This window comes from Chelonia mydas, chromosome 18 (genome assembly GCF_015237465.2).
Source record: "Chelonia mydas isolate rCheMyd1 chromosome 18, rCheMyd1.pri.v2, whole genome shotgun sequence".
Classification (NCBI taxonomy): Eukaryota; Metazoa; Chordata; order Testudines; family Cheloniidae; genus Chelonia; species Chelonia mydas.
In genome coordinates, this window is record NC_051258.2 from 15549954 (window position 1) to 15565050 (window position 15097).

General features: G+C 51.2%; 1 protein-coding gene across 6 annotated transcripts in view; it reads right to left on the reverse strand.

The window, feature by feature from the left end:
• The window catches only part of ACAP3 (ArfGAP with coiled-coil, ankyrin repeat and PH domains 3), a 159529-nt gene that overhangs the window by 15001 nt on the left and 129431 nt on the right, over window positions 1–15097 (reverse strand). For 3 of the 6 annotated variants that reach the window (XM_037881109.2, XM_037881107.2, XM_043531679.1), the window contains exons 12-24: window positions 14160–14211; window positions 12769–12869; window positions 11461–11572; window positions 10536–10744; window positions 9120–9189; window positions 8899–8993; window positions 7958–8172; window positions 7267–7371; window positions 6766–6861; window positions 2771–2863; window positions 1980–2200; window positions 1176–1285; window positions 85–195 (exon numbers count right to left, since the gene is read on the reverse strand). In XM_037881109.2, coding sequence (XP_037737037.1) covers window positions 85–195; window positions 1176–1285; window positions 1980–2200; window positions 2771–2863; window positions 6766–6861; window positions 7267–7371; window positions 7958–8172; window positions 8899–8993; window positions 9120–9189; window positions 10536–10744; window positions 11461–11572; window positions 12769–12869; window positions 14160–14211 — 1590 coding nt within the window. Of the gene's footprint in view, window positions 1–84; window positions 196–1175; window positions 1286–1979; window positions 2201–2770; window positions 2873–6765; window positions 6862–7266; window positions 7372–7957; window positions 8173–8898; window positions 8994–9119; window positions 9190–10535; window positions 10745–11460; window positions 11573–12768; window positions 12870–14159; window positions 14212–15097 lie in introns of all 6 variants that reach the window. The other 3 variants (XM_037881111.2, XM_037881113.2, XM_037881110.2) reach the window with 2 other exon arrangements.

Consider the following 15097-nt stretch of genomic DNA (forward strand, 5'->3'; position numbering starts at 1 on the left):
TCCTTTCCTGACTAGCCTGGAGATTGCTCGCAAAGCTGGGGCCTAGCTCCAGCCGCAATATCCCCAAAGGTAGACAACACTTACAAGGTGACTATGTCTGCGTTGGCTGCCTGGACTGCAATGCTGAGGGGGTCTTGGCCATCCTCGTCCACTGCATGCTGGTTGGCGCCTCGCTTTAGGAACAAGCAGACCTGGCTGAAAATGGGAAATGAAAGACTTCAGAGCAGAAATACAGGTTCCCCGGCCGAACCACAACAGTGGTGCTGTGCTTCTCACGGCTAGTCTGCTCTCCGGACAGGGGACGAGCTCCCACTCAGGCTATTGCACAGGAGCAAAGGGTGTCAGAGTGGAGGCCGGTGTGGGTCTCTACATGAGTGACAGTGAGTGAATGGGGGACCCAAACCCCATTGCCCCACTCAGATGGCGCTAGTGGATAGTGACACCAGATCATATGCAGCGTGGCCGCTATGCCCCGTGCTGGCCCTCGGCACAGGGGTGAATTTCACCCCAAACGGTTACGTGTCCTCAGAAGCAGCAGTGATCACACTTTTTGCCTAACTTCAAACCCACCCAATCGCTGCATGACCGAACCGAACGTTCAACTTGAACTCTAAAATTAGAGGATTCGTCCAGGACAAGCTCATAGTACACTCGGAGGAGCTGGGAAATGGGAGCAGAGAAGGGGAAAGGGGACAAATAAATCCACAGGGTGAAAAACGGAGCCGAGACTGGAGAGAATTTGGGGCAGGGACTGTCTCTGTGTTTGTACAGCACCTTGCACAACTGGAGTCCATGACTAGGGCTCCTACATGAACAATAATCATAATAAACGCAGCGAGCAGCTATGAATCAGAGCAGAAAGAGGAGAAAGAAACAGTGTAATAAAAATAAATCTGTGCTGCTCTCCTTTCATTTATACTGGTGCAAATCAGAAGTAACTCCACTGAAGTCAAGACCAGATCAGAGTCAGACCTACAGCATATAGGGTTCCATTTATGCCAGCCACAGGGGAATTGGGCTCTTCTATCCCTGACACACCAAACAGGTTGTTGTCCAGTAGCTAGAAAAACGTGTGATTTTCAAATAACTGATTCACAAAAACCCAGCCGCACCAGCCCACTGGGGCTCTTCGGTACGACCCAACCCGTGGGCTTGGGAGTGAGTGAGGGACTTACCCAGTGTGCCCCAGGTACGTGGCATGGTGCAGAGGAGCCCGGCCCCGGATATCTCTTTGGTTAACGTCTGCTCCGTTCTGGAGTAAGAATTCGCAGGCTATCAAGGAGCCCTGTTTAGAAGAGGGAGAGAAGTTTTGTTGAGTCCTGTTGCACTGCTGGATTGCTGATAAAAACCAAGGCTGCCCCGGGGAAGAGTCAAGCAGATCACACAGCATTCACAATGCGAATCCCATCCCAGGGCTGCTCCAGCAATGTCAGGCATATCAAGATACGGAAAACCCCAAAATAATCCATTACAGTTGGAGAGATAGACACGCAAGAATAAATATGCCCAAAGCAGCTCCAGAAGGGTCTCCCTCCTTGTCTTATCAGGCTAAACTCTCTGAATCCTCATCCGAACCCTTTCCCAAGAAGGGAAGGCTTCATTTTAGAGGGGGAGTTTCTAATTAGAAACTGCCAGCACTGGGGTTGGTACCTGGTGACATGCACACGGGTGATGTACAGGCCTCCCTCTGCCAATGCACCTGGACCTAGACTTCTGCACCCCCTGCTATCCCAGTGCTGGCCCCCACCTGCCACTCGGCCAATGCACCTCAGTCCTGGCCTGCAGCGCCCGCTTTGATTCCAGTCCCAGCACTAGCCGCTTTGCAGTGTGAGCAAACAGCCTCTAATGCCACCAAACTAGGCACACTTGGCATCTGAGACCAATTTAAACACAGGACTCTAGGGCATTAACCAGCTGCATTATCAGCTCTGCTGAACCAGCCCCCCAGCTTCCCTCAGGGTCTGCATAGCCCTACCTACCCCCATCACAGCTTGAATCAGAGGAGTTTTGTTTTCATCTTCGTCATTCACCCAGTTGACCTCGGCGCCATGTGCCAGGGCCTCTGCCATGACAGGTAAGTTCCTGGCCTGCGCTGCCTTGTAAATCAGCAGGCCAGGGTGCAGCTCCCGCAGGTCCTCCAGGTCTGAGGCCTCCTGCTCTATCTCCGCCTCGCCGCTGGACTCCTCCGACACTTCGCACTCTGGCGGGGGGGTGGGGGGGTGGAGGGGACGGAGAGAGAGGAGGGATGAGCCAACAGCACAGACCCCACGTCAAGCTTTGCCAAAGGGCTCCCCACTTTCCCATTCCTTCTGCCCCCTCCTGGCCTTGGGGCCATGTTTACTGATGGGGGCTCATGCCCCAAGCGCACAGGGTGAAGGGGTGATCTCTTCCCCTTCTGGGGACCCCAGGAAGGAATGGAGCGACTGTCCCCACCAGGGAAGAACCTGGGCAAGGCGTGGGCAACTCTTTGGAGAACCTCAGGGAGGGTTAGGGGGTGACATCTTCCCTCTCTAGAGAGCCCGGGCATAAAGGGTGGGAACTGCTCCTTGGTCTGGGGCTCAGGGCACGACACACAGGGGTCACTCCCCTTGGCAATGCTGTGGGGAGATTACCACCCCCCTGGAGAGCCGATGGCCCCTCAGGGATGGTTATGGAGGTGCGCTGCTTGGCGAACCCGTGCCCCCCACCCCCACGTTTTGGTCAGGCGTCCCTGAGCACGATGCAGTGCGGCACGTGCCAACGAGGCGACGCCGAGGCCCGTCACACTCACCTTCCTCCGTGACGCTGTCCACCACCGAGCCGAACACCAGGACATCGGTGCTTCCGTCTGTGCTGCCGCCCAGCCCGCTGTCGCTACTCAGACCTGCGGGGCCAACAGAAGACAAACCGAGACCGTGTTAATAGGCGGGCAAAGCCTGCTCGTGGCGTAGCAGGGCGCCCGTCTCCCCGGGCCTTCGCGGGACCCTCCAGCCTTTCCCGCTGCATCTCCTTCTGGCCCGAGCCCCAGGAGCGGGGCCCGGAGGCCGGGTGGTGAACGGCCGGCAAGGAGCAGCCGCAGAGAGCGCTTTACAGCGGGGCGTGCGGAGTCAGAAGCCGATAATGACAATGCTCTGCTTGTATCCGTAGCTGCCCTGGCTGTGCCCTCCCGAGCGCTTTCCCACCACCCTGCGGGAGTCACCGGCATGTGCTGACCCGTCATTGCCTGTGGTGGGTTCGCTTGCCCAGCTCCCTGGGCCGTTAGTTTATATTGTGCTTCACATCTGCCAGGGGCCGCCCCTCCTCTAATGAACCCTCGCAACGCCCTCTCCCCCTTGGGCTGCTAAATATCCCACGGTGGGCAAACACGTCACAGAAACTGAGGCACAAAGAGATGAAGTGACTTGACCGAGGACACACAGCACCTCCATGGCAGAGCCTTTTTGCACCCTGCCCCTGACTTCTGTGGAGGTGGCAGCTGAGAAAATGCCAAGGGGGCAACCCCCGTGGCCGGGAAGAAAGGTCTCCAAAGGGATGCTGTCCCTTCACTCACCCCTTACTGGCTCCGGGCGTGAATCGCCTCCCCGAGTTTGTAATGAAACTCACAACTCGGGGGCCTAACCCAGCTGTTTGCCTCATTAGAATGTCTACCTATCTCTCTCTGATCTTCCTAAGGTACAACCCCTGAAGGGTCACATGCCAGTCAGCCTGACCCTCCCCACTAAGTCATGCCCAATCCTTTGTGTTTACACAGGATTCAACCAGACAGTGTCCGATACTTTGCCCCTTACACACAGCCCCCAGAACAATACCCAGCAAGCCCCGCAAGGACCATGGCTAATGTACGAGGAGACACCAGCTGGCTCGGAATGCCAGGGCAGAGCAAGGCGCTCGACTTTTAAGGAGGAGAGTCCCTGCCTTCAGGCGCAGTGAACTCTATGTTTGTAGTAAGCACTCTCCTTCCCTCCTGGAAAGGACAGAACCTTCCGCTCCAGTTCCCACTGCAGTTACAGCTGCAGGCAAACCAAAGAAGAATCCTTCCAGGAACATAGGAGCCCACCAGACTGGATCAGATCTGAGGCCCACCTAATCCAGCAGCCAGCACCAGACATATCAGAGGAAAGTGTAAAACGGATGTGGGATAATCTGCCCCTCACATTAGGTCTCATCCTCATTGCAAATAATCCCTGAAATATGAGGTTTAATATCCCATCCAAAAATTTGTTGTCATTAATTATAACTCTGGGTATTCTTGATATCCACAAAAATGTCCCATCCCTTTGTGAATCGCTAGCAGAATGGGATGGTCCCGTAGAGATATGGGCCCAAACCAAAATCTCCAGGGTTTGGATATACCTGAATTTAGGATCCAGATCCAAATCAAGGTGCAAACTGGGCAACTTGAGCCCCTTGTGACTTCCAATGATAGGAGTCAGTTACTTCCACCGAGTTAACCCACAACCTCTCACTTCAGGATTCAGTGGTTGGAACAACTGTTTAAAGATGCAAAAAGGACACAGAGACACCTGAGTGATGTCCTGCTGCTGGCTTGGCTTCCCTTTAAATGCAACTGCATTAGCAATTTTTCATTCTGAATAAAGTATTGGCCAGTTTAAAAGCAGGCTTCTGATCTTGCAATTCCCTTTCAACAGAAAATTATACTAAGACTTGGCAGTGTAACCAATAAAAAACAATTGCAAGAAACATAAAGAGAAAAATCAACCACCGTTAATTTATGAATGAAGTCATTTTGTGTTCGACATTTTGTTCCAGCTGCTGACCTATTACATCAGTGTAAAACCAATGATGTAAGTGGAATCACTCCAAACTTACACTGGGGTGACAGAACAGAATCTGGTCCAAATTTGTAAACATCAGGCACTTTATTCTTTGTCAGTGCTCTTGATATGCCATTGTGAAATTAGTAATAAATCACTTTTAGGAGTGACATAGATTTTTCATGGAGCGATGAACAATTTTTTCAAGCGTTTCTGTTTAGTATGCACAGCAGAAGGGTAAGGTTTGATTTCGTACTTGTTTAATATAAAGAACAAGTATTTACAGGGGTGCCTGATTGATTGTCAATCCACTGTCACTTTCTTGTACGCTAATGGTGGAAGGCTGTAAAAGCTGCTAAGCGCCTCCCACAGGGGACTTAGCATCTTGCAGGATCGAGTCCCAAGTTCTTTTCCTGTATAAAAAATGACATACTCATAAAAGTGATGGTGTAATAGCATCATCCAGAGCCAGGTACGTTAGGGGCAAGAAACCTTCCTTCCTTCAGCTCGGCCAATACATTCAATCTTGCCATGACACACACACAAGGATATTCCAGTGCTGGTGCTCCCCTGAGCACAGGGTCCCAGTTAGGTTGAATAGTGCTGTATGGCAGATTTGTTATAGGGACAATGCACTCTTAGACACAAGATCAAGAACATCAAACTCATTTCATTTCTGACCTTGAAGCAGGATTTGAGTCCCAGTTGTCAGAGGTGCCCAAAGGCCTGTGAACTCCTGGGCCATAACTACAGCAGGGAGGGTAATTCTTAGCATATAGTTTATTTGGTGAATTTTGCTTCTTTTCCCTTTTTTCCAAACTGTCCATGAATAGGCCCCGAGTTTCTCAAATTTCTTCATTATTCAAAATCATTTCTTAAAAAATGTCAGTGACTAATCCTTGGCCCCTGGATTGCTTTGGATTAGGTCCCTGCAGGTAATGGATATCCAAAAGACAAACTGTTTTGATTGGATTAGGCCTCAGAGGTTGTTTCTGTGCCTTTACTGGATGAGTGCAACTCTTTGGATCAGGTGTCCAGTGTAAGAATTAAAATGTCACCTTGTGTGAATATTCTGCAATGTGTCATTTTCAATGTGCTGCTTTGACAAATGTTCCTGCCAGCAAACTCCTTGCAGTGTTTTGTAGAAAGCGAATGCAAAAGAGAAGTGAATGCAGCCAACCAGGTTGGTTTGTTAAAAATGTGAACCAATATTTGAGGAAAACTGTTTACAGGATTTGCCAACTCTGGCCAATAAAGGCCCCAGTTCTGCAATCGGATACACACCTGTGCCCGTGTGCAACCTCTTTGGCTTCAGCAGGATTCTGGATATGAGCGGGGGCAGAGGTCTGCCTCCATAGATATGAGTGGGGGATTAGGACCACATGCACTAAGGGTTAGACTTCGTTCTCAATAACATCAATGCAAATAAAGAGCAACTCCAACGAGGACAATGGAATTACTCCAGATTTACCCCAAGGGAGTGAGCGGCCCATGGCATGTACACAGAATCTGCCAAACACTCAGCACTAAACTAACTCTGCTCCCATGGAAGTCAGTAGTAAAACTCCCACTGCCTTCAACGGGAGCAATGTTAGGATAACGCTGAGTGCTTTGGAAGAGTCCAGCGCTAACTATGCTGGTAGAAGGATCGTTTCAGTTTAGCTAAAAATTCTGAATCCAGGAGTTCCCTGAAAATTAGCTTTTCCTGCTACTTGCTCTGGCATCTTTAGAGCCCGGACTCAGCAAAGCACTAGAGCATGTCTTTAACTGATTTCAGTGAGACTTAACATGTACTTTAAATTAAGTGTGTGCTTTGCTGAATGAGAGCCTAAAAAACTTCAGCTGTTTGCCTCACTAGAATGTCTACCTATCTCTCTGATCTTCCTAAGGTACCTATCACGGTGGTATCTGAGTTCCAATGATGTGATTGCAAAAAATACATCTAAGTTTTGGTTGGAACAAGTCATATCTTGGGGCTCTTTTGCTGCTAGCTGCTATGGCGTCACCTTACCTCCGTCCAGGAGGAACGGCATACCGCTCCCACCGGGACCAATGCCACTCCAGGGGCCAGCTGCCAGCGGGTGCTGCATAGAGATGTGGCTGGCACCTAAGAGGAAGGTGGACGGAATGTGAGGGGAGTTAATCGTCACAAACACACAAAAAAAAAAGTTAGCAGTAAGACTTGCTAAAAAATAAAAAAAAGAAACAGCTGGTGAAATGCTCAGGTTGGGGGTAAAGAGCGCGAAAAAAATCCCATTCACCAAAATACAAACGCCTGGGATTGACTAGAAAGAGATTTTAAAAAACCAGTGGAATAAAAAGGGCAGTGGGTTGGGGTTTGTGCAAGTAACTCCCCATCACTCTCTTGAAACATTTCCCCCAGTGTGTGTGTGATTTGGTCACTTCTCCAGTGAGACAGATACCTTGCCGTTGGTCGGGTGCAATGCACATGCCCTAGAAGAGGTGGGAGGCAAAGACGTGCCCAGAGGAGAGCTGTGTTATTTGTACTTACTGCGTGGTCCTGAGCCGGCGCCGGTGTCAAAGTACGAGAAGAGGGAGTCCAGCTCATCGGGGCAGAAGAGAGAGTCTCGCCGGAATTTCCTCTCCAGAGTGGCAGCTGTTTGCAAGGAGGGATTTTTAAATATGGAGGAGGAAAAAAGACAATCCCATGGTCGCATTTGTACAATCTGAGCCTGAACATCAAGTGTGCTTCAGAAGTGTGCAAATCTATGCCGATAACAAATGGGGAGCAGGGATGAGGGGGTAAAATCACCACCATCCCATGACATTTTGGGCAGTTGGTAACCCTAGGACTGTATTCTGGGCCAGCTGAGTAAAAACAGTAAAGGAGGTTTGAACCGAATGAAAGAACAGAAAGTTGTGGTATAAAGGAAGCAAAAGAAGAGGCCTGCTGGTCACCTCAGTGTAATGGTCCCACCCTCTACTACTAAGAAGGCTTGTTAGGAAGATACAGCTTGTTAGGAAATTCCATGGGTGACCTGTGCAAAGGACATGCTTGGGCAGCAGTATTAGGTCTTATAGCCTCTGCAGGCTGCAGCCACTAGGGGGAGACAGGAGCACAGACGTGTTATCAGATCCAATATACCTACCTTGAGGACAATGCTACACACACACGCACACACACACAAAGGTGGCTGTAGCCCAGTATATAGGAAAGAAAGGAGGTGGAACGGGTTTCCCACCTGATGAGAGCGGGGCCGGCGATGCATTTCCTGCCTCATGCCGGTACTTCCTACGAGCCGTAGGTGCTTTTGTGGTGCTGTTGTGTCGCTGGCATTTCTTCACACTCCAACGCCGGGGTTTCCTCTCGTTCTCCGCCAGGGCCTCCCCAGTAGGCAACTTCTTGAGGAACTTCTTCTCCACATACTTGACCTTGATCCAGGCTTCCTTGTCTTGCCTGAGGGCAGTGCAGAAAAAGGCATTTACCGTGCCATACGGGGCTCATTTAAACCTACCAAGAGAGCCCGGCAACTGCAGGCTCTTCTCACACCCCGAACCCTGAAAGCGCATGGGGAGGGGCTGATCTCCCATGGCGCTGGGACAATTCATGCCCCTTACGCTCAGGCCAGTGAAAAATGTATCAACAGGCTTGCTCCCTGGGGTGGGGCACAGCAGGAATGCTGCTAAGCTTGGGAGATCAGGGCAGAGCATCCTGGGCCTGGTTCCCCAGTGTCTTGGACCTTATGCAGTGGGAGTTAGTCGGATTTTACACCCACTTTGTAAGTGACTACGGGAGAGGCCAGGCCAGGAAGACCAAGGCGCTAAGAATCAGGATACCGGGGTTCTGTTCCTAGCTCTGCCACTGGCTCACTCTGTGGCCTTGGGCATGTCACTAAAGGTGGAATCCTCCAACCAAGGGGACGAAAGTCAGGCTTCTAAACAAATGGCCTGGTTTTCAGAGACGCTGAGCAGCTGCAGCTCCCAGTGACTTGCAGGTCTAGGCTGTCATCAGCAGGCCATGCTATGTAGCTGGCTGGGGTAGGGCGAAGCTGATCTCCCTTTCCATTTCCTACAACACTTCCATGCAGATATACTGACCCCCCCTGCTGGCCTGCACCTCAATGACAGAGCTTGGGGGAGTCATCCCCAAACTGGACTGAGAGCTGGGTGGGCTTCGACTTACCTGGAGCTCCCCGCAGTGGGCTTCTTAAGTCCCAGCTCCTCGCACTGTGCCTCGTAAATCTGGTTCATGGTGCTGTTCCCCAGCTCGCACATTAGCTGCGATACACCAAGTGAGGGACAAAGCAATCAGGAGAGCAGCCGCCTTCCAGCTCCCCCTCAGCACCCCACCAGGGACTCCCACCCCACTTCCTCAGCCTGCTGGCACTGAAAATCAGCACTCACTTTCAGTAACTCTGGCTCCCAGGAATCCAGTGTGAGAGAGCGGACTTTGGAACAGTGAACGCCCAGACTCCTAGAGAACCAAAGGGGAGACCGAGACAGGTTATAGGCTGCAAAACAGACTCTATACAACAAAGCAGAACTGTGAGTGGATCACAGGGTGTATGATGGCAAACCCAGGTCTTATGGATGTAGCAAAAGGGATCAATTTAGAGAGGGAGAGAATTCCAGAAATACAGAACTGCCCCCTCTCCTGGCGGGGTTCCCACTGAATTCTTCAAACGAAAGAGGCACCCAGTTGAGTTATTTGTCACTGAATTCTTTTTATTTTTATTCTCCTTACTTACAGTCCGTCCTAGGAAACCTGGAATGGGACTAGGTTTCCTTACTTGGCACTTGCATTCCACTACTGCAGGTGAGTGCTGGCTTGTTATTGTAGGGTTGTCTGTGAGAGCTGGGTTGCACAGCGCACACGTGGTTTGATATCACAGAGGATGCTAATAATAATACTAATAATAATTTGCACATGTATAGCACCTTTCCCGCCACGGATCTCAAAAGCACTTTACAAAAGTGTGCAAGGATTATTCCCATGTTAGAAATGTAGACAGTAAGGCACAGACAGGGTAAGTGACTTCCCCAGGGTCACAGGGCAAGTCAGCAGCAGTTGGGAATAGAGTCTAGATCTCCTGACTCCCAGTTTTACCCACGAAGTTCTTCATAAATTCCAGGACAGGGTAGCTGGCAGTAGAGATCATAATAGCTTCTAGAACGGCTGAAGATTTTATTAGTTAGTTTCTGTGAAATGCTCTGTAGGTGAAATATGGTAACTATTTTTACCACAGCCAAGAGATTACATTTATGTCTATGTGGTAGTAGGCCTTGTGCTGGATCCTCTACATATATCAACGCTACATATGCTGTAGACAGAAAATAATACGTGTGTGGGTATACAGCAGTATATAGTACCTGTAGAGTGAGTAAAAAGAAAAGGAGGACTTGTGGCACCTTAGAGACTAACAAATTTATTTGAGCATAAACTTTCGTGAGCTACAGCTCACTTCATCTAATGCATCCGATGAAGTGAGCTGTAGCTCACGAAAGCTTATGCTCAAATAAATTTGTTAATCTCTATGGTGCCACAAGTCCTCCTTTTCTTGTTGCGAATACGGACTAACACGGCTGCTACTCTGAAACCTGTAGAGTGAGTGTGGCACATACACACACCCAGTTCTGTCTCCCTCACTCTTTCTCTCTCCCTCCCTTACACACACACACTCAGGAGTGTTCTATGACCTTTGAACCTGACCGTATACACATGATAGACCAGCTCCCGCCAGACATCCCGCAGCGGCAGGCAGGCAAAGCACCCAGGCCCTCAGGCTGGGTGAGCAGCGGACACACACACACACACAGTACCTGTGGATCCCAGAGCACTCGATGCACAGCAGAATGCCTAGGTTGATACTGGCCCATCGGGGATCCGCCTGGCCGCAGTCACAGCACTGGTCATTTCCAGGGATGCTCTGGACCCTCTGCAGGATGCTCTCCCCCTTCATACTCCGCTCCCGGGAGTCAGTGGCAGAGTCGATGCTGCTGGTGGAAGGGGAGGCGGTTCGGTCCAGTCTCTGCAGAGAGAGAAGGGGAGTCACTGTGTGCTCTGCTGGAGGACAGATGGTGGGGAGTTACGTGTGTGCAGGCAGAGAGGCAGGCTGATGGGTTAGTTAGGATTTGCTCTGCCATTCCAGGGAGACACTATAGAATCATACTGGGAAGGACTGCGGAGGATGGGGGGGGTGGGGGGGTTAATGTGACTGTCACAGGTGAAAAATGTCAGCTAGATAAACCTGAGCTCGTGCCAAGGGAGGGGAGGGTTGAGGATACCCCAGTCTGTTCGCTCCCTTTGAATCGGAGTTTGGGGATGTGGATGAAGGGAAGCATGAATCTTTCACCTGTGCTAGTGACTTCTGTCACCAGATGGTGCTACACAACACACCCCTCTCTTCCCCCCAGTAATACACACCAAGGCTAGCAGCACACAAATGATTGCCTTGTATGTAAGAGACCGATGCCTTGTGCCTTGTGTTTGTCTCATCTTACCAGAGAGTGAACTCCCCTCAGTGTTCCCCAGGGGAGTATATCCTGGGGAAGGTGGGGGCTTCCGGACTGCACTCCATCACGTCCCCGACCACGCTTTGTAAGCTTGCCTTTCGTTTGCTAAACTAACAGTTGCCTTTGGGCCGGCACTGTCATCATTTGAACACCGGTACATGCTAGCAAGAGCCCATGCCCGGGAGTGGCGCTGCGACAGCTTGCGAGTGCCTGTCCCTGCCCCCGGACTCACTTCGATGTAGTAGCTGTCTGGGCTCTCTCTGTAAGCGGAGGCGATGCTGGCCTGAACCGCCTGGATCCAGGCTTGGCGCAGCTTCTCTGAGTCGGCCTGCAGCATGCAGCTCCTGGGTAGGCGAGAGGCATAAGAGACGCTGGTTGGCGTGAGAACAAGGGCTTGGGGTATGGGATGTGGGAAACCACAACACGGTGAGGTGCCTGAGTTTATGACCAGCCTCACAGCCTAGCTTCACCAAGGGGAACAATGGTATGGTTTGGAGATGCATGGTAAGGACATGAAGTTCCCAGGCATGGCTTGGGGCAAAATTTACCTCAGAGAAGCTCTCTCTCCTCACCCCACCCCAGTTCATTAAAGCAGCCCTGCTTTTGCCCCCACCATCCCCAGGTACATAGAGGGTGGGTGGAAAACAGGAATATGACAGTTCCTCTCCTCAGTGTGCACCTCTGTTTCCCTCACACCGGCTGTCCATTGCCCACCGTGCTGCTCTCATTAGGTTTCAGAGTAAACAGCCAAATTAATCCCCCTTTCCAGCCCCGGAAGAGCAGTGAGGCTCGAGTGCTCCTCTCATCCCCACGCAGCCTGAGCAATGCCCCCACCTCCTGGAGCTCAGCCCGCCCATTAAGGGGTGACAGCACCACGGCCTCCTGATAGGACACTCCCAGCTGCAGGGAAATGCATTATGGATGCCGCCAACCACACACACACACATCTCGGCGTCCCCTCACCACACACTTGCAACCCGCCCCTCACAAGTTTTCTCCCTCATCAGCCCCCCTACACCCTCCCCCACACACCACATGCTCCATCTTCCACACACCACGTGCTCCCTCTTCCTCCTCCTCCACCCACACAGAAAATCCCTCCTTTCCTCCCAACACACGCATACACACACGCACACTTCCCCGCACCCCCCCCCCCGGCATTCCCCCACTTACACACTCCTTCCCCTCACACACCTGCTCCCTCCACTCTGATGCTTATAAGGCCATCAGCAGCCGGCTGCTTCTTGGGGAGCCATGCTGCTGACTCCGCACTTTGTGAGGAAAAGCGGCCAGGCAGGCCCAGACCCTTATAAATTCCCTTCATGCATTATTCAGCAGCTCTGGCAGCTCCCACCCCGACAGGCTGTTTCCAAACACCGCTCAGCATCTGGTCGAAAAAAATCGCCAGCTGATAGGACTGCAACTCTGAGTGCAGGCCAGGAGGATGTCCCCAGGTCGGAATCTACTTGCTGGGTGTTCTACAACCCCGTACACAGTCACAGCATTGCATTCTGCAGCTTACAAGAGCCGCAAAACTTACTTGCTAGGTGAGACGACCTCAAAGCAAAATCTTCTCTCTATGTCTTCGCAGGGCTTGACGGTACAGAGCCGCAGGTCTTCCACCACCACCGTGAGGACATCCTGAAAGAAGGAGAGTGGGTGACTTTACATTCCTCTCTGAATCCCCGTCTTATTCAGACTTGCCACAGATCTCTTCCCCTCCTCACCAATTCCCTTGTCCAGAGCGCTCATTCATCTGAGTGGACCTCAGAAGGCTCAGCGTTTTCGCTGACCCAGCCAACCTTCTTTGGTCTGCAAGTCTGGGCAGGCAAATCTCATGAAAATTCTCTCATGAAGTTTCTGGTGATTCCAGCTGATGGCCAGGCTGGAAATACTTTGAGAACAGGCTATCTCCTGGTATTTTAGCACATCCCAAATCAGCAGGAACCCCAAAGAGCAGGGACCTGATAACTAACAGGAGCAACAAGCTTTTCAAAACTCAGATACAATTTGTCTTGAGTTGTGGACAAAGGGTCTTGTGTGGGGGAGAGGAGGGAAATTGTGTGTGTGTGTGTGTGTGTGTATGTTGGTGGGGAGATCATTGTGTACCCAAGCCAGAGTGCCCATGCCTGGACCTCATTTCCTACCAAATCCAGGAGAACACAATCAACACGACTGGAGACTCATCTTCAGTAAGTGTCAGGCGACCACAGCCTATTACACTGATCAGTGTTGTCTCATTGTTTCCTGGTACTCCCCCCGTCTGTCTGTCTGAGTCCATTTCTTGCCTCCTGTCTTATATTGAGATTGCAAACTCTTTGGGGCAAAGGCTGTCTTTGTGTTCTGTGTGTGTACAGTGCCTAGCACCATGGAGTGTGGTCCATCACTGGGACTCCAGGTGCTACAATTACACAAATGAATAACAATAATACCACAGCCTGGGAATTACCAGCTCAGAGGGAAGCCCCACAGACTTTGGCATTGTGCTGGATTTCAGGGTACGACAGTGCTGTCTCCTGCCCCTTTTCCTCTCAGACAGACAAAGGAGTAACCAAGCCCACTTTCTGAGCCCTGCTGATTGAGCAGACTACCTCCTGACGGGAACGGAGATTGCCTCGTGGAGCACCCACAATCCAAACGTGGCATATCAAACCGGGGCAGGAACGGAGTTACTCAGCACATCACCTCTCTGTTACTCTGTTGGGCAGCAAGACTGGGGTCATTATAAACACCAGCCGCTGTCCTTTGGTTGTCAGAGCAGCTCGGGTTCTGAGTCTAATATTATCTGAGAGGAAATTTCAGACCGGGTTTGCTGTCAGCTCTTCATCGGATCCAATTCTTCTTTCCCCCATGGTGCCCAAGTCCCCAGAACAGCAGGACATCAGACAAGTTGGCTAATCTGCTAATGTCATCTGAAATATGCTCACTGACCTTTAGCTTCTTCTGGTAGACCAGCTGGCTGTTCTGTATGGAGAACCACCTCCTGAGGAGAGAGAGGAAAGAAAGAGGCATCAGAGCAAGTGAACAGTGCCAAAGCTTGGGGGTGGGGGGAGATGCAACCTACTTTCCCCTGAAGAACAGGGCATCTCCTCTGCACTTACAACATGTGCCCTGGTTTTAGGGATTGTGGGAAAGACCAGTGTGGAAATAAGATTTATCTTCCTTCTGAGACTAAAGAAGTGCTTTGCAATGTTAATGGATTATTGTATTTGGCATTGAGACACTGGGGTGACAAGAGTCCTCGATACTTCTCCAGAAATATTGACATACAAGAAGAAAGACAGAAAGATGGGGAGGGATAACATCAGAGTTGTACACTTTGTTTCTTAAGTAGGCCAGACCTCTTACCCCCCCACTTGGGAGTTTGGGGAGGGGAGGGAGAAGCCTGGCTGAGGGGAGTGGGGATGACAGGGCCGCCTTGGGGAGACGGCGCAGGCTGGGGAGCGGAGGGGCGGAAAAAGGTTTCCAGCAGCCTGATTTTGACTAAAATCAGGAACACAGCGGGCCCATTTGGTGCTGCAGGCCGAGGATGCTCTGTGATGCCTAAGCCCTAACCCCGAACTTTAACCCCTAGGCCTAAGATCACTGGCTTTCCCCTGTATCCACAGTGACTCTGCTCCCCAGCCACAGGCATCTGTGAGGTCACTGCCTCAACCACGTATCCAGAGTGACTTTGCTTGCCAGCCACTGTCCTACGTGAGAGCACTGCCCCACCCCTGTATCTAGAGCCTATCGAATCCTAACAGTTCGATTCGTGGAAATCAGGCCTTTCCGGTTTTCTGACTTTCACCAAAATCCGCAGGGGCATTGTGAGGCCCATCCCTCCATCCCCCACTCCACAACTTTCCTATAGCATGTATCACCATAGC